Here is a 25,663-nt window from a genome sequence, read left to right on the forward strand (position 1 = left end):
GGACTTACTGAACTCGGAGACAACACCACTGAGCAGCCCGTCACCTCTTTCTCTTTGGTTGTCTGCTCTTGCTGTGCCTGCTGCCGGCAGGGCAGGTTCTGTGCTCAGCCGCTCGCATCCAGATGTTGTGAGAGCCCATCAGCGCCATCCACAGTCACCTGAGCACGGAACGTGCTCCGCTTTATGGGGCTGACCTCCAGCTCCAGGGCTATTTCACTCCTAGCCTCCTCAGATTTTCACTGAGGGCACTCCTTCCGCTGCTTTGGTTTTAATTAAAAAGATGGTTTTAATTCCACACATTATTTTGAAGAACTTGAATAGCTTTAACTGAGCTAAACATGCATTTATTCCTTTATTTATTCCTTTTTTTTTTATTATTTTTATCATATGACTTTTCATCTTCTCCACCAAGGCTTGAAAAATTACAGATTTCCTACAGTCTGTGTTTCAGATGAGGGCTCAGTGCTAGTTTGCTACGGGGGATTAAATATAAAGCAAAGATGAAAGAGTAAATGCAGTCCTCTGTGCTCCATACAGAAGCCGACCGCACTGTTCCAAGGCGTTGCTTCAGACAGCGCCGTGCAAACCGATTTGGAAAGGGAAACTCAGCCACAGGCTGAGAGAATTCGGTGCTAACAGCAGCAATGATATCTCCTTCCCTCTCCTGACTGAACTTTATCAGAAAAACAGAAACATCCTTAATATTCCTAGCACAAACCAGGCATGGATCCAAAAATATTTTACCTCTGAGTAACCAGGGAAATGAGCTTTTCTACCGTGCATTCTACTCCAGTGACTCACCGAGTGGCTCAGCCCCCCGGCGTGAAGCATCCTTGCTGGGGGATCTGGCAGCAGCAATGCTCAGTCAAGCATGTGCCGCCGCAGTTCACGGGCTGCAAGTAAACCCAAGGTTCGTTTCAATGCGGGTACAAAATACATATTTCATTGTGTCCACTATGCAGACGGGATGTGCGTATAATCTCCCAGAGCTCGATTTTAATATTAAAGCTTGGTAAGCGCAGGTTTTCCTTAATGTTCTACCAGCGTTGCATCGAATATGGTGTTCAAAACAAAGCCCCGTTTGCGTCAGTTTACGGTGGTTTGTCCCAAATGGTCAGCGGACCCCTTCTGTAAGGTACACACATGTCCCATTCCTGTCTGGGGAAAAACAAAATAATCCCAGGAAAATGTTCACAGGACGAAGGTTGGCCGTCCCCCTCTTGTGCTGCGGATGTGCCCTCCCACCCACTGTCTCAGGAGAATAAAACGTGTTTATTCTCAGTACTGTCTTAAGGAAGAGATGCTGATTCTTTAACAAACCGCATGGGAACACAGGCCTTTAAGCTCAAAAGGCAGAGGTTGGTGATAGAGCGGAGCCAAGAAGAGAAGCTGATCTGCTTCCCTCGCTCTCCCTTGCTTCTCCCCGGGAGCTGGTGACTTCCCTCACCCCAGCCCGGCATCCCTCTGCTCCTCCCTGGGCAGGACTCAACTCACGGAACCGGCAAGTAGCTCAGGCAACAAGAAAGTATTCAGAGTACCATGTCCAGTTCTGGGCCACCCAGCTCAAGAAAGAGTCCAACGGAGGGCTAAGAAGATGGTCAAGGGAATGGAGCACCTCTCTTATGAGGAAAGGCTGAGAGACCTGGGTCTGTTTAGCCCGGAGAAGAGACAACCGAGAGGGGACCTCATCAATGCTTATCAATATCTAAAGGGAGGGTGTCAAGAGGATGGGGCCAGACTCTTTTCAGTGATGCCCAGTGAAAGGACAAGGGGCAACGGACACAAACTGGAACAGAGGAAATTCCATATCAACATGAGGAAAAACTTCTTTACTTTGAGGGTGACAGAGCCCTGGAACAGGCTGCCCAGAGAGGTGGTGGAGTCTCCTTCTCTGGAGACATTCAAAACCCGCCTGGATGCGTTCCTGTGCAACATGCTCTGGGTGAAGCTGCTTTGGCAGGGGGTTGGACTAGATGATCTCCAGAGGTCCCTTCCAACCCCATATTATTCTGTGATTCTGTGAAAAAAAAACACTGAATAGTTCTCTATTTCCAGCTTTGGGAGTCACGCTGTCCTGGCAAAGGGTCCGTGGAGCGTGACAGGCGGCACAAGGAAGGGGCTGTGCTGTGGGTGGGAGACGTGGGTGGGCAGAAGGCAGGAGGACGTATTTCTGCAGCTGGGTCGCTGAGCCACTGCCCCACTCCCCGCTCGGACCCCGGGCAGGGGCTGCTCTCACCGGCGAGCCTGGGACAGACCCACATGTGCCGAGTCCTCGTCTGCAGGGCGGTACGACCCGGCTCCCAAATCTACTTTGTAATGACTCAGGAGCCTGCAAAAAAACCTCCTGAATCACTACCAATTATTCACGTGTCATTTCTGATGTGTTAGCAAACAGCTCGTGGAGACAAGTTGTTCTGACAGTAAGGCAGACACCTTGTCGTTCCCCATCCAGAGGAGAAGGCATTCGCTTCTCAGTAGATTTTACATGAAGTCCTTGACGATCCCTCCTTACCCACCACCACGTTAAGACCCAGTCCAGACCACACAGAAGTCAATGTGAAGATCTTCTGACTCCAGTCACGTTGGGACCTTTTATTTTGGTCGAAGTAAATGCCAGTGTAGTGCAGGTCTTTACATGCAATATTTCCTTTATAAAAGGAAGTCATGGGTGTAGCTGTTTATTTATGGTGAATATTTTTGCAACAAATTAAAATGCCAAACTAAATTTCAAGGACTAAGCCGAAGTTATGCACGGAAGGTATGCAGACTGGGTGCAGGAAGTACCACGTTCTTTATTGGTTTTGGTGAAAATGAGAAGGAAAAATGTCCCCCCTCCCACATCTGCTCATTTTTAAATGAATGAGCAAGATCTTTCGCATCACGGTTAAATTGCAGAGATGGAAATGTGTCTTTCATTGTATCAGAGCAAGAGGAGCGAGATAAGAAACTAGAATTACAATACAAGAGAGGTAATTTCTGAACTCTGCTGTAACTATGGCAACCTTCATTCACAGTATTTAACTGAGAGGACAGGAAAATAGTGCGCTCAGGAAGCCTGAATAAATTGTCTACATCATTGGCTTACAAACATTTCGAAGACATGAACTTTTACAAAAATTAAACTTTGTAGGAAGTTCGTATTTGCAGGAATCATTTGACATTACCTCTGCATTCCCTGTCCATGCTGACTACAGGGACACCTCTTTCCGCAGTGCCCAGGCATGAAGGGAGATATATTTCAAGATGACGGGCAAAGGAAAAAAAAAAAGAGGTGAAATCCAAAATAGAGTATTAACCTAAATTCCAATACAATGCCCTGTAATTGTGCAGTTAGTGTTAAAAGCTGGCATTGTCAGCAACAGTATTTCAGTTTTCCTTGCCTGTACAAAAGCAAAAGGTGACCCTGGGCCAAATTATTCTGTCACTTAAATGTACGTTTTTCCCTTCCACCTTCGTTGGCGTCAGCAGCCTTGGCTTGCCGCGTCGTCACAGTCCCCAGCGCTCCCCATACGTGAGCTCGAATGAGGGAGTAGTGTGGCATTAACAGAAAATAAAACAAACCAGAAGCAATGGATCAATACAGTGACATTTCCTCTCCGCATCCAGCTCCTCTGATGTCCCGCGCTGCCAGGGAAGTGCCTCACTCCCCGGCTGCTCCCTGGCACGTGGCGTGGGACTGTCATTCAGCTCTGCTTCAAACAGCAGTTTTTCTCTGTTTGGTTTGTTGGGTTTTTTTCTGGTGCAGAAAATGGCTGTAGCTGACAGAGGATGAAGCAAAAGGAAGAAAAATAATAATTTTCAAACACCAAACCCAAACCCTTCCTGTTTATACATACGTTGTAGTGAATGAGCTTTCACTTGCTATTTATTGATGACCAAAAGAAGTGGGAGGATGCCCCAGATCCTGTATTTACTTCGACGTTCACTATACCAATGCACCATATGGAAGCAACCGCACCATAGCTATACTCGACAAGCCCTCACCCTCATCCTAATCCACACCAGATTGGTTAGTGGTGCTGGGGCACAAGAAAGAAAGAGCTTCTAGTTCACAGGGATGGGCAGATTTCTGGCAGGACTCTTATCACTGGAGCTCTAAGGGGGTCAGGGACACGTGGCTTCCCAACACCACACTACACCTGATGAGCTGGCCTCGGCAGCAAGGCCAGACAGGCTTGGACACAGTCACAAAACACAAGGTAGAGATGGCGAGATGCCTGGTGGAATTAACGATTGTTGGAGGCACACTAAAATCCTGAAAACATGAGGGTCTGGCACTGTGAGTGCTGTGAAGATGGCCATAAGGAATGACCCTGGAAAATGGAGCAGGGTGGGGAGAGACTCAGGCACGCTGTAGTCCCTTTTCCCTTAGCCAAATTGTCCTTGTTTCATACACAAAATCACAAGAGGGTTGGCCTTACTGGTTACAAGGATGCAGGGAGGTATTTCACAGAATCAGGGAATTGTCAGAGTTGGAAGGGACCTCTAGAGATCATCTAGTCCAACTCCCCTGCTGAAGCAGGATTGCCCAGAGCACATCACTCAGGACTGCGTCCAGGTGGGTCTTGAAGATCTCCAGAGAAGGGGACTCCACGACCTCCCTGGGCAGCCTGTTCCAGGGCTCTGGCACCCTCACCAGAAAGAAGTTTCTCCTCCTATTTAAATGGAACTTCCCATGTTCCAGCTTGTGCCCGTTGCCCCTCATCCTATTGCTGGGAACCACTGAAAAGAGTCCGGCTCCATCATCCTTCAACCCACCCTTTAGATATTTGTAAGCATTAATAAGGTCTCCCCTCAGCCTTCTCTTCTCCAGGCTAAAGAGTCCCAGCTCTTTGAGCCTTTCCTCATCAGGGAGATGCTCCAATCCCTTAATCATCTTTGTTGCCCTACGTTGGACTCTCTCCAGTAGTTCCCTGTCCCTCTTGAACTGGGGAGCCCAGAACTGGATGCAGTATTCCAGTTGTGGCCTCACCAGTGCAGAGTAGAGGAGGAGAATGACCTCCCTCGACCTACTGGCCACACTCTTCCCTATGCAGCCCAGGATCCCATTGGCCCTCTTGGCGACAAGGGTATATTGCTGGCTCATGGAAAGTTTACTATCCACCAGGACCCCCAGACCCTTTACATCAGAAGTGCTTTCCAGCAGGTCCACCCCTAACCTATATTGGTGTCTGGCACTCTTCCTCCCCAGCTGCAGGACCCTACACTTGCCCTTGTTGAACCTCATTAGGTTCCTCTCTGCCCAGTTCTCCAGCCTGACCAGGTCAATTTGAGACCCAGGTCATTTGAGACCCAGAGGTTTGTCTATTCTCATAGGTCATCCTTAAGTATTTGGAACTAGCCTATTTTTTTTTGTCGGCTTTTTTGTTTGTTTTGTTGTTGGGTTGTTTTTTTTTTTTTTTGAGGAAAACCTGGCAGCGAAACGACATTTTTAAACTTTTCTTTCCTGACACGACTGGAATGTTTGGGTGTGAGCCTCGCTGCGCTCAGTGTCACAGCCTAAATGCTGCGGGGCAAGTCCGGTGCCTTTGAGCACAAGCTGGGCACGGGGAGGGCACTTCTTCTGCACATGGCAGCCCTAATATATCGCCGTCTGGAAGCAGTTCAGAGCTGTCGACGACGCAGATTTGCTAATCAAAACTCCGCACGGCTGAAGGACACAACACGCTGACCTTTCCTACAGCCCTGGGAATGTTGCAGCAGCCTGAAATGACTTTCTAGAGCTGCTCCCACTGCTCCAGGCAGAGGAAACTCTTTGGCAGCGCTGGTGGGGGACACTGTGCCTCTGAACAAAGCACCTTTTTCATATGTGCTTTTCAGAAAGAGAGGAGGAATTATCTCTGATTCAACAGGGCTTTCAGATACTCTTTCCAGATTACTACAGTGGTTTCATTCAGTTATGCAGGCTTCAAATTAAAAGCTAATGAAAACTAACACGCTTCTTATTTCTCCTGAGGTGCATTTGCTCTCTCGTTTAGATGACTGAAGAAAACTCCTCCTCGTTCGGCAAAGGGTGGGGGGACTCTGAAAACTGCCTGGCAGCACAGCCGTGCATCAACACCATCGCTGTCATTTTGCATCAGCCCCGCTCATTTTCCAAGCGCGTGTTAACAACAACCTCCCACACGGCAACGCCTGTGCGAGCAGAGTATCATTAGCTCTGATGGGCACCCTTTGTCTTCCCAGGAAATGACTAAATGGTATCCTCAAAGAGCAGACGATTGGAAAAGTCGCAGAAATTACGGACTCGTGTTTGGCAGGGGTGGGGGACGCGCAGCTGCACTGCCTGCCTGCCAGCGGCCGCCTGCCTGCAGAACATGCCGTCTCCCGGTCGCTCGACCTGAGATAGCTCAAGAGGATAAGAGCAGCGTTAGGGAGGTGAACAGACCTTCTCTTTTTTGCAGATTTCTCTTGCTTGGTTTTACGGCTCCCCTCTGGAGGGGAGCGAGCCTGTTGCCGGTTTCCAGGCGATGGCAGATTCAAGCAGCGGTTTCCAGATTAACCTAAAGGCATTGCTTTTTTGACTCTGGGTAAGGCATCCCTTCATTATTATCATGCAAGAAACACACAAACCCGTGAATCTTACATATTTTACCCACTGATACATGCAAATACAAAACAGAAGGACTTGAACCTGGGAAAATCACTGGGATTTTTTTTTTTTTTTTTTTTGCTAACATCTTTAAACTCTTACAGCTTCATATCCCCTGCTCCTCCTTGTACCAGCTCTCCTTTTATAGCCATTCCTGTTTGATCCTAGCAATCACCTCGAGTCCTGATGCTGGTACTGGGTGTGCACCAATAGACTCAAGCGTTATTCTTTATACAATTCCTTCATTTAAAAAGACACATCCAAAGTTCTTGTTTTTTCTGAAAAAAAAACCAAGCAAAAAGCAGGCGAGCAAAGAGCGAGAGCCCACCTGTGCTCCCGCTCAAACCTCTTCCAGGAAGCCCTTTGCCCCAGTGTTCTCTTTCCTTTCTGTGTCATGTCCCTGAACTCATCTTACTGTGCCCTTTGCATTCCTACTCTTTATTTTTACGGGGTTTTTTCTCACTTACATGCACATGTGTGGCTGCACAACTCATGGTTTAACCCCTTTCCGTCTGTATCATATGCCAGTACACTGTATTACCAGCCTGGAGGGGACACGCTCTTACTTGGTTTTGTGATAGTGGTGCAATATTTTTTTGGAGGATTGCACTTCAGGTTTTCAGTAATCAGAGTCTTATAACTGCTTCCTCATGCCAAACTAATTTTATGTATTTTTTTCTCATCCCATAACTTTCTCTTACAATTTTCCACAAGAGCTGATGTGATCACGGGCTGATCACATTTTGCTGCACGCAAATGGAAGTAAGTTACCATTGCACGCCTGGGATTTTGCAAATGGCCAAAATGACGTCGGGATAGCTGCATGGGCTGACGGGGAGAACAAAAATCACTCCCAGGGGGTGAGTCTGGGTTCCCTCCTGCTCTCCCAGCTCCCGCCAAAATGTCCCCCCGCTTCTGCTGCCTGCCTGGCTCTGCCTGCTGAGTGGTCTGTGGAGCCGTGCCCTGGATGGCTCAGGGAAATGATCCGAGTTTTAAAGTGCTTTTGGGGTAGTTCAGAGTGCTTCCACTTAAAGTATGGCTGGACACACTCTAGCATGGGTGGCAACTTGGAGGGCCTGGGAGGGGACATGAAGGAGGAAGCGAGAAAGAGCTTCCTATAAATGTGGGTGCAGCCGGATGGCTTAAAGGAGAGAGGTGACAGGGAGAATAGAAACGCACAGACCTGCCCAAGGGACCTCCAGAATTACCTGTTCTTGTGCCTTTTCCCTGAATGGCACTGCTGTGACTGAGCCAGATTACACAAGAGCATAGTGACACATCGCAACCCGGTTGTCCACTGGGTGGAACAAAGCACTCAAGTATGCACCTCGACCGTGAATCTAATGTCTTCCATTGAGAGCAAGCGGTAAGGGAGATTAATTGCTGTGAGCCCTGAAAACGAATGAGTATGAAGGCTGTGCCTGTGACGGCAACACTTGTGAATGCATTTGTTTTCTGAGGATCGAAAGAAAATATTTTATTCATTGCCTCATGTGTGAACGCACGATTATATCAGCAACACATATAGGAGAAACGGGAATGTTGTGCGCTGCTGCAGTTTGCTAAGGCAACAGAAGCACTGACTCGAAGTCAACCAGCCCTTGATAACCAAAGCTGTAATTTAAAACGTAAATGCCTTTCTGAGCTCATCTAATTCTAAGCTGGATGGAGCCCAGCATGTTTCAGTTTTTAAATAACTCATTCCCATGACCTTTGCAACTCACCACCTTACACAACCATGCAAAAAAGAGCCTCATACACATGACTCAGGCTGCCTTCGGGTTGCTGAAATTTAAGAAGGCAGCCTACATAACATGATCGCAGGAAAAAGGGGAATAAAAGACTGATTATATAACATCCAGCCGAAGTGAACAAGCCTCTGCAGTTACACAGAGCTGTGGGCTGCAGAGATGCATCCGAAGTCCAAAGAAGATTTAAAGAAACAGCCTGACGAGGCTGGTGTTTAGCCCTCGTGTTCAGCATCAACGCGGGTAGAAGAAATAATCCTTCCTCTCCAAATACTACTCTAAAACACTTAGATTGTAACCTGGACATGGTCCAGGACATTTGAAACACATCAAGTAACATGGACCTTGGGAAAGGGTAAGGTTCCTGGACCGCTAACTTCCAAGCCCAAAATCATCCACAGGAAACATGCCATGAGCTTTCGACAAGCAGGGTAGCAGTCACCTTGCACTCACTGAATGTCTTCCTGATGCTCCCAGATCCTTCTGGAGCTTCTTCAGAGGCACAGCCCATCTGTGGGGAAACCTGTGACCTTGCACCACCTCCCTGGCCTGTGCCACTGGGGCACCATTGATCTCTACAACTGAAAATGCAGGTTATTCGGACCTGCCAGCTAGATCCAGCCCTGGGCTGGAATCCAGAGCCAAGGAAGGCAACCAGAAGGAAAGGCAAAACTAGAAGGAAAGGCCACCCAAGCAAGGCAAAACTAGAGTTGGAGTCCCTAAATGACCTTTTAAAAAACTCCCCAGGACAAGAAGGGCACCCCTAAGGCAGGCCTGCTGGAAATGGTGACAGTCAGGCCTTCACTTTTGATTAAAAACCTGGCACAGGAGCCCAGCTTTGTTCTACTGAGACGGACAGGATCTCTCAGAGGGAGGCATCTACCCCCAGTTCCTCAACATCATAAACAAAGCTCCAACTTCTCTTGTAAGACATAGCATTACTTCTGCTGGTTCCTCTCTTACCGTGTAATAGCCCAGTGGCTAAAGCCTAGTCCCTGTAACTGGAAAACACTGGTATAGTTTTCACCTTCAGCCCACGCTGCCTGTTGTCCAGGCGAGTACTGTTACTGTCCGGCTGTAGGTCACCCGAGGTAAGGACAACCCTTTGCCCTGCAGTGAAGCCTGGTTCCGACTGACACAGGAATCCACCACTCCTTGGCTCAGAGGCAGCAACTGGGACTCTCTAACCTTCGGTTTCAGGCACCTGCCTGGAAGGACAGAATAATTTACTGGATCTAGCCCTAAGACTTCAGATCTTTTTAACTGACTATATTAGGCATATATTAGTTAGACCACGTTCTCAGTTATTTGTCTGTGGCTAGACCCAAGCTAAGCCCTTTCCAAAGCCACCGGGAAAGTATTTGCCTTGTTCTGAGAAGCACGCTGTCTAGGGACGGGCAGACAAACCAGACTGAAACTAAGAGGATAGAACAAATATAGTTTGGGTTCGTTGTTTAAAAATATAAAATAAACATACAGTATAAAGCCTAGAGTAAATATTTATGTAGGGGGGCTCACTTGAGATAATAATTCTATTAACCAATTAGAACAGTAACCTAATTCATCTTTCTTCTACAGAAAAAAATAACAAATGCTTATATTTTTTCATGAAAAAAAATCTTCAAATCCCAAAGGATACAGCCAGGTCTTCTTTCCCCAGTGTTTAGGCAAGGCTAAACTGCAGGAAAGTAAATAGGAGTGAGAGGAGGTCGCTTTTATCTGGTATTCTTTCTAAACTTCCTTGTTACAAGTGGAAATGGGACCTGATGTAACCCTGGGCCCTGAGACATCCAACAGACTGGTTCAGAGTCTGCTCTTGGTTCTAAATCTAAATTTCTAATTTTATCTTCCATAACTACTTTCCACTCCAAAGTACACCCTCATGGCAGGAGGATAACACCAGTACGCCCGGTCATTGGCACTGGTTGCTCTTCCTCATTGCTGGAGAAATTATTATTCTTTAACATTCCCATCTGCCTTGCAAGATCTCAACTCAAATCAGCCAGCGGTTTCTGCAGACCACCCGTTGGCTTTCCATCTCTTGCCTCCAATGATCTCAAATTAAGACAAAAGGCTGTATCCAATTGTAACCAATCTCTGAACAATCTTTAATTTCAGAAGCATCATATATGACAAAATGAAACCCGGATATCACTGTTCCAGTAGTATCAGGCACGTAATATTTTGTCTGTTGAGAAGTGTAAGCTATTCTGTTTCTGGAAAAATGCAGGCAGATTGCTCTCCCCTCCCAGCTTTACTCTCCACTACTTCCCCTGGAGCCTGGTGAATCTTCCGCACGGCAGCCACCGCAACTGCAAATGTAGCTACTTTTGAAAATGACTGTAACAAATAAATTTGAAAAATGCACACGATGGACTGCAGCTGGAAAAGGGATCAGACCCTTCAGAGCCACAAGAATTGTTGGAGCCAGCCTCCTGATATCCTGACACTGCTTCCTCATAGCACAGACATTGATAACGTCATAAATATCATTCTTGAAGCTTGCCAAAATGTCTTTTTCCAATAATATTTTACTACAGAATTTCCTTTACTTCATGGAGTTGTCAGAATGCTGTATTGCTCAAACTGGATACCAAACCCTGGCAGACCAATCCCAGTGAAGGGTGCGAGCCAGCGCACGGCTCCTACCAGATGCGAAAAAGGCATTTGGTTCTCCGCTAATGAGATTTGAGGAATATAATGGGACGGTGCAAAGAAGTCCGGAGAGGGCAAGAGGCAACAGATCCAAGCTGAGCAAGGAAAATTCTGATTAACTACAAGGAAAGAATCTTCACAATGAAAGTGGTGAAGCGCTGGGACTGGGGCTCAGGCAGGCTGGGGCACCCCCATCCTCAGAGACATCCACAACGGGACTGGCCGAGTCCCTGAACACCCTGACCTAGCTTTGAGGTTGGCCCTGCTTTGAGCGGGGAGTTGGGCTGTATGACCTCCCAGAGGTCCCGTCCCACCTCAATTACTCTGTGGTTCTAGGAAGCTGGATCCCAACTGCTGAATGAAGCCAGAGCCACCACTTCGTTTCAGAAAAGGAACAGACAATGAAGATACAAAGGGCCTCTGGGGGGGGGACAAAATAAATCAAGCTGTCCCTGAGTCCCACAGTGACGGCAAAATACCCTCTGAAAGCAATTGTCTTGCTAATTCCCCATCGGCCTCCCCTTTAAGAAAGGGCAGGGGGGAGAGGAGTTGAATGGCTCAGCGCTGCTGGTTTACTCTCAGCCTGATGTTTTTAAAAAATCACCTTTTGCGGGGCTCATTGTTACACTTCAGAAACATTCCCCGTGCCCAGGAACCCAGCTGTGCTAAAGGAGGCCGAAAACACCACCCACAGCAAACGCTCCCCGAGAGGGCAGCAGAAGACACGGATGTACAACCAAAACCTTCCCTTAGAAGCAGAGCATTGCTGTTCGCAGGTACCGCGTCTGCTTCCAGCTCCACTGACACATTTAGTTTTGCCGTGTAATGCTCCCCATTTCTGCTAAAAATAAATTACTGCTCCGTGGAACGGCAGACATACATTGCTGTCGTCGCTTCTATAATGCCTTCAGGAAAGGAAAGAAGATAGTTTAGTCTTGTCCTGCTCTTCCTGTTTATTCAGCACACGGCATGTTTTTCTCCCTTATTTTCCTCTTTGTTAGGCTTTTCTTTCCGCCTTCAAAAACTCGCAGGACTCCTCTATTTATTTATTTTTTTTTATTATTTTTTTTTCCTGCTCCAGGTTGGCCTGGCAGCGCGTCAGGTTGGGAAGCATTTGATCTGCGCGCCCCGTTTGGAGACGGCTTTTATGAGCGACTGCTCCTTTCAGCAGGCACAGGAGCGAAATGGCACTTCTGAAACACTGCGTGCAAAGGCGTCGCCAAAAACGCCAAGCAGTCAGGGGACTGACTCAACCAGCTGAAGCATTACCCCTGTGTTCCCGGGGCTGGCCTGCAGTAAACCTGAACCAATGAAACATTCATCCGTTAGGCGCAGGAGCTCACTCAAAACTAGAAGGTTACCACAAAACACCTGATCTAAAACGGGAATGGATTTCGACGCGCTGCGATGGATTTTCCTCCGGGAACGCTTGTCGAAAGCTGCAGGGTAACTTTCAGCTGCGGCGCTAACGCACGGCTGCCGGCCGGTTCTGCAATGCAGAGTCACCCGCTGCCGGCAACAGGCGCAGCAGCCCACAAGAACCGGTGTCTTTTGTTACACTCAGCTTCCAGCCAGGGAGACAGAGAGACTCCGCGTACCTCGAAGCAGTCACAAGTGATAGCTTTTCCTTCAATCCTTGATGTAAAATGCCAAACACGGAACAACGTGGTTTTTTGCTCATTAAAATAGTTTTTAATTCTCTAAAAATCAGCCGAAAGGGACTGTGGCTCAAAGTGCACAAAAAGGTCTTGGTAGCAGCAAGATGAAGAAAAGGAAACCCCAACTTTCCAGTCAGATTGCAAAACCCAGCTTCTGGCACACCAGCAAACTCGCATCAGCTTGAGGACCAAAATGTCAGCCAAGTTTCAGTATTTTGTTTTTCATTTGTGGGATTTATTTGGGGCCACTAAGGCCAAATTCTCTTCTCGCTCAGTATTTTAAAATTCAAATTCTCTCTTGTGTTCAAAGAGATACTGTGAGACAGGCAGCCACGGCTTCCAATACCAGCTCTAAAAGTAGCTCCTCTCCTGGCCCAAAATCAGGAAGAAAAAGGAATGAATAAAATAATCAGGGACCTATAACACTAACTTTTCAATTTCACAGCATGTTATGGGGAATTGAACTAATGGTCACAAGAGGTTCTGAAGACCAAAAGTGCTAAATGATAATTATTTTGTGGAATTTTTTTTTCCCTCAACAGGCAACTCTAGGCAGCCACATTCTCTACAGAAGTCAAACGGGAATCCACTCTCCCAACCCCGTACTTCCAATCAGAAACGGGTCATCAGTGGTGACTTCATCCCAATCCATTTCTGTGTATCTACTCACACGACTGTCACTCAAATACACCCAGGCACAGGTCTGTCTTGCCACAGCCTTTTACCTTCTGATGAGGTAAGAGGATGCCTTAATTGTGCCGTCTTACCTAGCCTTTAAGAACATTCCTAAACTTGGGCGTTTTACAGTCACTTTTGCTGCAAGTAGAAAATTATGTAAACGGTTGTTGCTACAGCACACTCTGCCAATCTATTTCTAACCATGTGCTACCATTAAAAAGGAATGTAAATTATTCATCTTCCATGCCGTTTAATGAAGGCTTTAATGTACAATGGTGTCTGTCAGATGCTTTATTTTATTCTAAAATAAGCCTCAAAGAGAAGATGATGGTGTACCATTCTGGATAAACAAAGAAATGTCACAAAAGTCACCCAGAACACCAATAAATGAACATTTTAATACTTTGTGCTTTCAACTACTACTGTGAAAGACTTGCATTTTTAAGGATGGCATCATTTTATCTTTCTAGCTGGTTCTCACGCAGAGGGTCGCAGGGCAGTACTTTCCACTCTCATGTTGCAAGTAGACTTCTTGAGTCTCCTGGGCACCAAGCGCAGATTTTCCTTTGTTTCCTCTACTGGTTTCAGTATACAGCTGTAAACACAATAAAGAAGATAAGGATGCGAGTATAGTCAAAATCTATGTTTTGTTACAGCCGCTAACGGAATGCTAATTGCAGCACTCCACAGGCTAGCCGAACATCTGCTGCCAACAACACACAGCAAAGTGGGCATCCCAGCCACCCTGAAAATAGAAAGGCATGAGAGCACGTGCATCTATAAAGAGAGAAAGAGATGATCAAGGAAATCAAAACGTTGTTGAATTTATATACTTTCCGTATTTCAAAATTTACATGAAGATTATGGCTGGGTCAAAGTGTCTCAAAAGCGAATGCAAAACTGAACGTTGTCCTAGAGATGTGAAACGGGGACAGGATTGTATCTAACAGAGGGGAGAGAAAGGAAGGAGGGGAGAGAAAGGAAGGTGGGGAGGCCGTGGTTCCTGTCCCACTGGTGGGAACGACAGGTGCTGCTCTTCTGGGGAAGGACTGTGCTTTCTTGGTAGCCATTGCTCTCAAACCATCCCTTGCTGGCAGCAGCAAACGTGGCTTTCTGAGAAACACAGGGCAGGGAGGTGTTTTGCTCTCCCTGGCAGCCTGCTTTGCCTGGAGAGATTCTGGTGAAGACAGAACACCAGGGAGCTAATGAAAAACAGAAAACCCAAATGTTGCAGTACAGGCTTCAGCGGCCTCTTGCAGAGTTAGCGTGCTTTGTGACTGCTAAAGGCACTTCATTAACATTTTAAGGGAAAAAAAACTCCCAAATAACACATTTCCCACTTTTAAAAATTAATTCAGAGTACAAGTCAATAGGCCCTACTGAAGTTTTCAGACGCCTTCCCATTTTCAGCCTCCTTAACAGGCAGAAGTTAAATGACACTGACTCCCGACCGGCGGATGGTGGGGGGCAGGCTGCCGCGAGGGTGGCTGTTCGCAGGACAACGGGACGAGGCGCCAGGGCTTCCCCTTCAGCTCCTCCGCTGGGTGCCAGCCGGAGGCCGGGGACAGCGCTTCTCCGCTTCTCATCTCCCAATCACCTGTGACACCCGCGCAGCGCTGCGGGAGGAGCCGCCAGCCGCGGCCACGGCACCCCTCACCTCAGCCCGGTCCCCGCCGTGAGGAGGAGGGTGAGGAGGAGGAGGACGAGGCGAGGGGAGGGGACGACGGGCGGGCCGCCGCGCCCTCCTTCCCTCAGGAGTGCGGCGAGCCTCCTACCGGCTGTTCCCTCACGGAGGGGCAGCTTCGGCCCGCTCCCGCGGCGATGCGGCGGAGGAAGGGCGGAGGGAGGGCGGAGGGACGGCTGAGGGGCGGTGGGGACCGAGGGGGCCTGAGGGGGACGGTCTCCCCTCCCCTCACACACACCGCGGGGGGCGGGGGAGGGCCTCACGCCACCACCGCGTTCGCGCCTTCCCGCCCCTGCGCAATGCGCGCGCACGCAGAGCCCCCCCCCACGTCTTCTCCTTCTTCTTCTCACCCCCTCTCGCTCCCTCAGCCGCCGCCGAGCCTCCGTGTCACGTGCCCTCCTTGCCCTCCCCGGCAGCCAATGGGCGGCGCGCCGCGCGCGGCTGGGCCTTTATAAGGCGCCGCGCTGCACGGCGGCCGCGAGCGGGAGGCGGTTGTGGCGGCGGCGGTCGCGGGGGTCGGGAGCAGCGGCCGGTGCGTGTGTGGGGGCGTCTCGGGCCGCTCGGTCCCTTCAGCCGCTTTCTTGTTCCGCCCGGAGGGCCGGGCTGAGCCGTCCGCGAAGGGGCCAGGTCTGTGCCCGGTGCGAAGGGAGGCAGGCAGGCGGTGGTCGTTGCGGAGGGAGGAGGGCTGGGGAGGGGCGGCCATGTCGGGGCCGCGCGTCGCCTGAGGGAGTAGCGGTCTCCGCCGCGGCGACGCCCAGCGCTGGCGGGCGGGCCCTGCCCGCGGGGAGCGGGAGCGGCGCCTGGCCTCGCCTCCGCCGGAAGGGAGATCGGGGCCGGCGGGGGGCTCGGTGCGCGGCGGGGCGGTGTGTGTGGGCGCTGGCTGCCGAGCTCTCGGCGGGGCTGGCTCGCCGCCGTGGCCGGGCGGGCGGCGGTGAGTCCGGTGGCCCGCGGAGGGGCTGAGTGCCTGTGTGCGTGTCTCCACCTCTCTGTCGTCGTCCCCCCCCCTCCGTGTCGGAGCTCTCCGTTTTCTCTAACAAACTCTCTGCCTTGCTTCTCCCTCGCCCCCCGGGCTTCTGCTTTGTGGATGTTGGCGGCTTCTTGTTGTGACAGGAGAATGTGTGTGTGTCCCGGGCCCAGGCGGATCGGTATGTATCTCGCACCGGTAGGCGCTGGAGCGCCGGGCTCGGGGGTCGGATGGGACCCGGGGAAGGGGCAGCCGGGTTGGGCTGTGCCTCAGGGCTGAGACCTGGCCGGAGGGAAGGTTCTGCTTGTCTTGAGTGTGTTTTGTTCCTCCTCCCCCCCACCCTTCCCGTCCTCTCCAACGGGCAAATTCATTCAGGTCTGTCAACTGTCTGAAAGGCACCTGGGGGAAGTGTTTTTATCTGAAGCCATGGGTGCCTTTGGCACAGTTAAAGGCAGGTGTTTTGGAGGAACCTGTCTGTGCAGCATCAGTTGGCCAGTTATAACAAGCCTTTATTAAAGGAAGGGGCAATGTTTTTTCCATTTTACCAGTGTGGTACTACAAAACTCATAAAATGGCCATAATGAGTCAGTCAGATTATATTTGTGGCCTGAAAAGTAGCATTTGTACCCTATCCTGGGCTTGGAGAGGTGTTTAATACTGGTTCAGATGCTAATTTCTTGATAAATCAATTGGATTGTAAAATTTCTCCTTCATCTTTTTTCCTTCTCTGCCATCTCTTGATCAAATACAATGAAGTTGGGATCTTAAAGTAATTATTTAAGAGCTAGTTGAAGTATCTGGTTATATTTGGGGCATCCATGTTGTGGAGATAAATGGGAGAAACTTAGGAAAATTTCAGGTTGGCAAACTTGCAATTTCTCTCTTAATAAGTAGGATTTATTAAATCTGGTATGTGAAACAGATTGGTATCTTAAACTGACATGGATCTACTGTAAGTGATACAGGCCATGGAAAATATGACACCAACTTCTTACTACTTCCTCTTGGATTTTATGTAATATATGATAAACTAATGATTAAAAGTCAGCAAAATATCCCCTGGTGGCACTGCAGAGCCACTGTAACAGCAGTGCATTTGTATTTTTGCTTCATCATGGATCAACAGCAAAACTGTGAGAACAGTTGCAGCGCTATGTGTGGGTCAGCACTGAACGCAAATGCTTAGCAGTCAGGAGAACTTGGTTCAGAGTCTAATGGAAGACCAGGACAGCATTTGAGGTGCTGCTGTAGACCAGGCACATCTGTAGAACCTTGAGGTTCCCATTGTGTAAGCAAAATTGTTGCTTTTAAATGTCATGTGAAGAAATATACATAACTGTTGCCAAAATAACTCCCTTATAATTAGAAGGCAGTGAATAGATTTTAAAATCTATATTTGGAGTTGCAGTTTACTTCTGTCATGCTGTGTGCATGTGAAGCCTGGGCTGGAGAAATAGACTTTCTGGGAAGCAAATGGCTAACATAAATTTAGTATGCATCTGGAAATTCAAGCCAGTACACTACTGCTGAGTGTCTGGACAGCTGGCTGTGATCCACAGGGCTACAACCAGAGCTCTTCCTGGTCGCTGAATGACAGAAGACTGGCCAGTTCAGTCTTCATAGCTGTCAGTGGGAGACCTGGGAGAGGTCAATGGACAAGAATTTTTGTCAATGCAAGTCAAGACTGACAGTCACTCATTAGTAGTAGGAAGCCAGTGGAGTAGTAGAAACATGAATTCTACTTTGCTTTCAGCACTTAGGTATCTTGTAACAGAGAAACAGGCTCCACTGCTGGTTACTTAAGGAGAACAAGCAAGCTTGGAGGGAGAATGTGACTTCTGTTGCAACACAGAGAATGGGGTGAAGCTTCATATATTTCCAGAATCTTCTCAGCTAGTCTGGGTGATCAGAATCCTGTGGCAGAAGCTATGGAATAGGGTGATGGCAGAATGCAATTCCTCTCTATGTTGCATGATCTTTTAGGCTGACTGTTGGGGCTTCCTGCATATTTTATAGGGGTTGTGTCTCATCTGAAGTAGTGGTATGCCTGCTTGGCTAAAAAAAAAATAGGTAATCAATTGAGTGGCTGAATCATCTTGCACAAGATAGCATTATCCAGTTTTTCAGTGGAATGATTACATCTGAGATACAGTGGTGCTGACCAACTAGTACTTACGACTGCAGTGTAAGATAATTTGTAATGGTCTTTTCTAAAAAGAAGCTTTTATGATTAAACTTTATATCATAAAGGTTGGAAAGAGAAAACTGAATTCCCCTTAACTGTGTGTGCTTCACATAAGGCACAGTTCAACTTTTTTTCCACTATGGAATTGTTTTCTCAAGTACAATGTTGTAAAAAACTTCCTGATAATGAGGCATAGCAAATAAGGGATTTAAGAGGCACTCACGCTAATGTTATGATTGGGTATGTAAATGGAGATGAGGAAAAGCATGTTATAATTTTTCATCCCTCTTAAAGATCATTCTAAGGAGAGTTTTTTAGATGTGGGAAAAAGTAGTAGAATACTTTTCTTGGTTACTAAGTAGTTTATATTAACACTGAACTAGCTTTAGGCTATCCTTCAGGGCTCTGTTGTAGTCGTGGAAGCAAATACAGCTTGCATGTAGTCCTCCAATTGAGTAGCTTTTTTAAGCAACCTCTGATCCTAAAATTTACTGGGATAGATGAGCTGCTGGTAGGACAGATGCATCTGCTTTTACCTCTTGTAATTTTTTTTTTATCTAATAAGCTAGAAAATTGCTGCATAGACTGCTGTGGCTACTTTGTATACCATGGTGTCACACAAGTTTGAAGTTTTACATGTGAAAGGGGGGAGAAGAAACAAAACCTGCTACTAATTCCCTAAAGAATATCTGCTGTCTATGACCTACTGCTTGCTTTTGTTGTCTAAACCGTCTTCATCTTAAACCCAGTCGTATCTCACCTCAAAGTTGTTTCTTGAATCTTACTGTTAGATACTTTATGTCTTCTTCAGCTTTATAGAAAGACAGAGTTTTCCTCCCTGTGGGCCACATCTGGCTCTGTCAGCTGGGAAATCAGCAGGAAAACAAGTCTCCGTAAAAGTCTTGTAGAAGATGGCCATAGTGTAGAGTGCTCCATGCTAACTGTTGTCTTAAGTTCTGTTTGAAGCTGCATTGTCTGTCTGGATGATGTGTTCACTTCCTGCCTGCTATCTGAGTGGGTATAAGAGCTAAAATATCTATGCTGTGCTTAAGTATCGTATGGCTTTATTCTTGTAGCCCAATGGAGTGTCTATAAACAAGCACCTCTCAAGCCCTTTTCTTTCTCAAGATCTATGAAGCTGTGAACTCCATATAATAAGTAACGTTGTTAGGGGCTGTAAATGTCTTAACAGATTTTTTTTCCCAGAACTCTGTATTAGCTGTGCCCCTAAGCATAGTTGTTCTCTTGTCTTTCAGCAATTCCAGTCCGAAGCTCCAGGCTACCATTGTTATCTGATGCCATGCCAGCACCAGCTCATCTGTTTCCATTGATTCGTAACTGTGAGATTAGCAGAATATGCAGTACTGTGTGCTACTGCCACCATAAACATCTGTGTTGTTTATCATCTCATTTTGCTCATGGTCACTTCAGATATGCACCTCAGAAGAAATTTGCAGCACTTTATAGGCCAAAGGAGAACTTTAATCACTTTATTCACGCAAGGGATTATGCTTCTACACCACAGAGATTTTACCTCACTCCTCCACAGGTCAACAGCATTCTGAAGGCAAACGAATACAGTTTCAAAGTCCCAGAATTTGATGGTAAAAATGTAAGTTCTGTTCTTGGCTTCGATAGCAACCAGTTGCCTGCTAATGCTCCGATAGAAGATCGGAGGAGTGCTGCCACTTGCTTACAGACAAGAGGGATGCTTCTGGGTGTGTTTGATGGCCACGCAGGCTGTGCTTGTGCTCAAGCTGTCAGTGAAAGACTGTTTTACTACATTGCTGTCTCTTTGTTACCTCATGAGACTTTACTTGAAATTGAAAATGCGGTGGAAAGTGGCAGAGCTCTGTTGCCCATTTTACAGTGGCACAAACATCCTAATGATTATTTTAGCAAAGAAGCTTCCAAGCTTTACTTCAATAGTCTAAGAACTTACTGGCAGGAGCTGATTGATCTCAACAGTGGAGAGACTACTGATGTGAAAGAAGCTTTAATTAATGCTTTTAAGAGGCTTGATAATGATATTTCTCTGGAAGCTCAAGTAGGAGATCCAAATTCTTTTCTCAACTACCTGGTGCTGCGAGTAGCATTTTCTGGTGCAACTGCCTGCGTGGCCCACGTGGATGGTGTTGACTTGCACATTGCAAACACAGGTGATAGTAGGGCAATGCTTGGGGTTCAGGAAGAAGATGGATCTTGGTCTGCAGTTAATCTGTCCTATGATCACAACGCACAAAATGAACATGAAGTGGAACGTGTGAAAATGGAGCATCCAAAGTCTGAAGAGAAAAGTCTTGTGAAACAAGATCGTCTCTTAGGTCTCCTGATGCCTTTCAGAGCTTTTGGTGATGTGAAGTTCAAATGGAGTATTGAACTACAGAAGAGAGTAGTAGAATCGGGCCCAGATCAGCTGAATGACAATGAATATACAAAGTTTATTCCTCCAAACTATCACACTCCCCCATACCTCACAGCTGAGCCAGAAGTCATACATCACAAATTACGGCCGCAGGATAAGTTCCTGGTTTTGGCCACAGATGGGCTGTGGGAGACAATGCACAGGCAAGATGTGGCTAGAATTGTAGGGGAGTACCTGACTGGTGTTCACCATCAACAGCCAATAGCTGTTGGTGGCTATAAGGTAACTTTGGGACAGATGCATGGTCTCTTAACAGAAAGGAGAGCAAGAATCTCTTCAGTGTTTGAAGATCAGAATGCAGCAACTCACCTGATACGCCATGCAGTGGGTAACAATGAGTTTGGCACTGTGGATCATGAGCGATTGTCCAAGATGCTTAGTCTTCCAGAAGAGCTGGCTCGAATGTATAGAGATGACATTACAATTATCGTGGTGCAGTTCAACTCGCATGTTATAGGTGCATGTCAAAATGAGGCACTGTAAATCCAGTGTAGTGAACTAGTTACCAAAGTTGTAACAATGGCCAGTATGAGCAGCAAGTAAACAACCACCCAACAATACCACCCCCACCCCCCCAAAAACAAAAAACCAAAACCAACCCTCGGCAAACAAATTGGTTGCTTGCTAGATTCAGCATATCTATTGTTTCTGCCTTCCCCAGAGCTCTGAATACATGGGAAGTGCCATTGACCTAATACAAACTTGAAGAGGATGACATAGCTTGGGAAAAGAGGTTTTTGTAATAACTTTGCACTATTGATTTCATGAATGCTGCTAGAACAATGTCTTGAATTTGGCAGATTTGACTGAGAGAGGGAAGGAGGATGAAGAATTAACTAACAGATCTGGCTGTTCAAGAAACAAAGCCTGTTTATAACTATCTGTACATATCTACACATTATCTTAAAAGATGAGTGAAAAGAAGTATTGTTGAATACTTACAGGGCTAATTCTTGCAAAGTAGATATGGTTATTTGTGGATATATTGTCTACTGTTTCTTCTAAGCAGAAGGTCACTTTAACCGAGTAAGTCTTTGGTGTAAAAAAAAAAAAGTTGTCTCACTTTCATATAGACAATGTCATTCACTTAAGGATATTTGTCTAAGTGTTGACTTTCAATGCAGGTCTAAGCCATAATCAATACCTGAGATTCTGTTACAGCTTAATCCTATCTTATGCATGGTAACTTCTTGTGCATTAATAGTTTCTTTGCTGTGGGTTTCTGCACAACTTGTAGGGCAATAATACATTACAACATGCAGTAAGATACCAGATAACTGTGTGGAGGACTTCAGTTTGCAGTATGAAGAAACTTCCAGACTTTTCAAAATGTCTGTGGTGTTGGTCAAGATTGGCTTTATTAAAGGTCATATCCTTCATGGACTCCACACCTGTCTGGTGTTACTTACCTGGTAAATAGATGTTCATCTGGAAAAGATCAGGAAATCATTGTTAACTTCTTTGGCTTTGTAATTTGCACTCATTTTCACTTTGGCTATTTCAAATGGTCACATATTGGATGTCTTGCACTTGAACTCATATTTTATAAGTTAGTTTAAAAACTAAAATTACAAAAAATTGAAGTATGGCTTGTAAATAGTGTTTTAGTTGGGAAGCTAACTGGTGTGCATGTATATGTTTAATGGCTTTTTCTAGCAACTTCTTTCTTAGCAGCTCTGTATTTCTGGACAGCTGGTGTATGCATGTTCTTACAGTCCAGAATGCTATCACAGAGCAATCTCTGAAATGGGTCTCTCTGGCTTGATTGTTGAATTTGAATGTAAAAGATTGACTATAACTTGAGTGCCTAAAGTTGGGCTTGTAACCGTAAAAAGTAGGGACTTGACAACTAATTTATTGGTCATCATTGCATCTGTTTTAGGTATGTTGCATTGTAAACAGATTTATTTTAACCTGCTCTTAGGTTAAAAACTCGAATGCTGGCTAAAATACCAGCCCTTGATGACAGCGAACACATGTAGCTTGAATCCTGTGCTATAGAGAACAGTGATAGGTCAGCTTATTTCACTTTACCAAGATGTTTCAGTTAAAATACCTCCCTAGCCTTCATCATAGCTAATTAAATCAACACTTCAAAAACCTAGCTGATCTTGGTTAATTGACTAATGTGGCATTTTCTACTAAATACAGATATTGCCAATTAATGCCACTGTTACACAGGGTACACTTGGTTTGAACAGTGAACCTGTGCTATGGTAAAAATTGGCTCCTCAAACTCACAAATGCTGTGTGTACTTAGTGGCCTACAGCTGTAACATGTCTGTTCCTTTACCCCTTAAGTATCAGGATCAATGTTGCTGTAAGCTTAATGATATCTAAGTTGACATTGAAGATGTGCACAACCCTTCTTTATTTGAAGGGAAAAGGGGAACTCCTAAATGCTTAGACAAGTACCGGCTGTTGACATTGCTTCTTTATGTTGTGTTTTGGTGACTGTGTCATTAGCTAGGTCAATAGACTTTATGTTCTGTCATTCTAATGCAGTATGTATCTAAACTGTTGCAGTATTTAACTTTCTTACTTTTTTACTGTTAAAGCTCTATTACATGTATTGATGTATTTAACCTATGATTATTGGTATGGATTTGGTACAAGTCATAGCTAGAAGAAATGAACATTGGTCCCATGGATACAACTTTTATTGAGGAAAAGCTGCTTTTTGTAGTGAAGATGTGTATGTGTGGGGTCAGACAAAATAGTATTTATGTATTGCTTGGAGACTTGCTCAGTATGTATGCAGTGAAAAGCAGCAGCATAACTGCCTGCTGAACAGGTGATCTGAACAAACATCTTTTAACAAATTCCAATAAAATGATCAATTATGCAGAAATCCACGTGTATTGGGTTGATATAGAATGTGATAGCTATTCCACTAGGGCTGAAGCTTATGAATTGCTTGTATTTCAAGATTGTGTTGTGTAGTCCCTGTTATGAATAGAACAGATAGCCAGACAAAGCAAAGTATAAATGGAAACAGACTGAGACTTGGACTTCAGAGCTCCTAAATGCCACTGTGAGGCTTGAACACCTGCATGGGGCATGCTGGTGCTGCCGCCGCCTGGCAGTGAAGCGCACATCTCTCCCTCAGTGTCACCGATTGTCTCAGTTCCCATCATCTCATGATTACCCCCAGGGACAGTGCTGCAGGTAAAGCATTACGGTGTGGACTGTACCCTATACAGAGCAATACGTTTCATAACAATCCAAAATACTTAAGTGCAGATTAAAATGGCAGGAGAGTGAATTGATGCTAAACTAGATAGAAACAGTCTTCTGCCACGGGCAGAGGATGTGTTCTGTTTGCATTGTCTACTAAACATATTGCATTGAGGAAGATACTGCTACTTTATATGGGACGCTGTGATTACTTTTCCAAGTTAGGATTTCACAGCTGCAAATACATGGCTCAGCCCAGAAGGATGGCTGAATCTTGACTGTCAACACAAACCTTCAAGTTCACCTTTAAACCTTTTCAACTGTTCTAGGTTAGCATGTCAACAGAACTGTTTAACAGTAATACTAGGTAAGAGAGAAGCGGGAGATCTCTTAGTCTGTGCTTCCAACTTAAACTCTGTTACCTTGTGTTTAAAATGGTACGTGTGTTATTTGGCTTTTATAGTATTTTATAACTACTGTTCTGATAACTTCCATATTCTCCATTTGCCTTCCCTGTGCGTGACTCTGTGAGTACAGAACTTATTAAAATATTTTCCCTTTCAACTCATTTCCTCATTGCAGAGCAGAGATTTGCATATAGCAGGCTCTTAAAACATGATGCATGCAGCAAGGGGCATAGTCTCATTGTGAAATGTTGTTTATAATTAGACTCTTAAACTTGGGTCCCTGTACTTAGAACAACTCTGGAGTGAGAGGATGCCTGGGAACTGTTTGTGATAGGCGCTCTGCGCTTCATCCGTGGGGAGGCATGTTTGTAATGAGATTACCTGGTGCAGATGGATACTTCAGGCTTCTAGTTTTAATCTATGGTGTCCTAATCTCCCTGATGCAGACAGACTGGGTTCATGACTAATAAGTACCTGCCACCTGATTCGCACTGGTGGCCATTTTGAGCATAGACTGTTGCACAGCAGACTAAGAGCAGTGCTAGCACAAGGCATTTTGGGATGCCCAGGGAGCTGGCATCTCTTAGGTGATGTGTTTGATCCTGTGTAAGAAACTTCTGCAGCTCCCGATTGTTGTTCAGTAATGTATAAGTGGAAACAAAATCTGTGGAGTTGGAAAATCTGGACAAAATGTCCTGTCTTTAATTTCATGAAGCTTAGAATGAAGCAAATCCTGGGGGTAGGAGGAGTGGCTTTTCTTCCAGCCTGCAAGTGGCACACTGCAGTTTGGTGGGGTTATCTTGCTATATGTATGATGAAGTAGTTAAATTTAACTTAAGAAAATGAGAAAATCCAAAGTGTCTGTCTCCAGAGATGATCATCTCTGCCCTGCTGAGGGGCACTTCAAGTGGGATAGCATTCCTCCAGCACTGTTTCCGCAGATGCTTTTTTCTGTTATCTTCAGAGGCTTGCATACAGAAGTTAACAAGGTATTTCATTGTTGTATATTTGGTCCTGTGTTAAAACAAATGTGCTTAAAATGAAGCGGGGATTAAAATGAATGCATTCTTGGTTTCTCATGCTACGTTAACTGTTTTGCCCTTTTTCCCTACTTTTATTTGAAACTCCTCCTTTGCCAAGTCCCTTTAGTTTCAGTATCTTTCCCCTTGTGTTGCTTTTCATTCAAGAATGCAGGATGTATTGATGTCTTTCCTAGCACTGAAGTATTTGTACAGGAAAAAGGCTTGATAATGTGCTCTGGATTAAATTATTTATTCAACAGCTGCAGTTTATTTAATTCCTGTGCAAACAAGTAGATATTGTCCCTTTGTCAGGAGTGTGTTGTCAAATACAATCTATGCAAACTCATTGCTAGAATATTTTTCAGTTTAATGTTAACCTGATTGAGCAAATCTTGATTAGGGAGTTACTGCTTTTAGTTTACTCTTTAAACTACAGACTGCAATTAACACCATATTTTAAAAGTTAAA

General features: G+C 46.0%; 1 protein-coding gene across 3 annotated transcripts; it reads left to right on the plus strand.

Moving 5' to 3' along the window:
* The first annotated feature begins 15,498 nt into the window (after positions 1-15,498).
* PDP1 (pyruvate dehydrogenase phosphatase catalytic subunit 1) lies at positions 15,499-25,450 on the plus strand. 3 transcript variants are annotated; one of them, XM_074145291.1, is made up of 2 exons: positions 15,499-15,547; positions 19,421-25,450. In XM_074145291.1, exon 2 carries the CDS (start codon positions 19,465-19,467, stop codon positions 21,070-21,072), a length of 1,608 nt encoding a protein of 535 aa, XP_074001392.1. In that variant the 5' UTR covers positions 15,499-15,547; positions 19,421-19,464; the 3' UTR covers positions 21,073-25,450. The 3 variants fall into 3 exon arrangements, with proteins under 3 accessions (XP_074001392.1, XP_074001390.1, XP_074001389.1); XM_074145289.1 differs by having other exon boundaries at positions 15,499-15,642; positions 19,421-25,245; XM_074145288.1 differs by lacking the exon at positions 15,499-15,547 and adding an exon at positions 16,100-16,160 and having other exon boundaries at positions 19,421-25,245.
* The last annotated feature ends 213 nt before the right edge of the window (positions 25,451-25,663 follow it).

Source organism: Numenius arquata, chromosome 3 (assembly GCF_964106895.1).
Source record: "Numenius arquata chromosome 3, bNumArq3.hap1.1, whole genome shotgun sequence".
NCBI lineage: Eukaryota > Metazoa > Chordata > Aves > Charadriiformes > Scolopacidae > Numenius > Numenius arquata.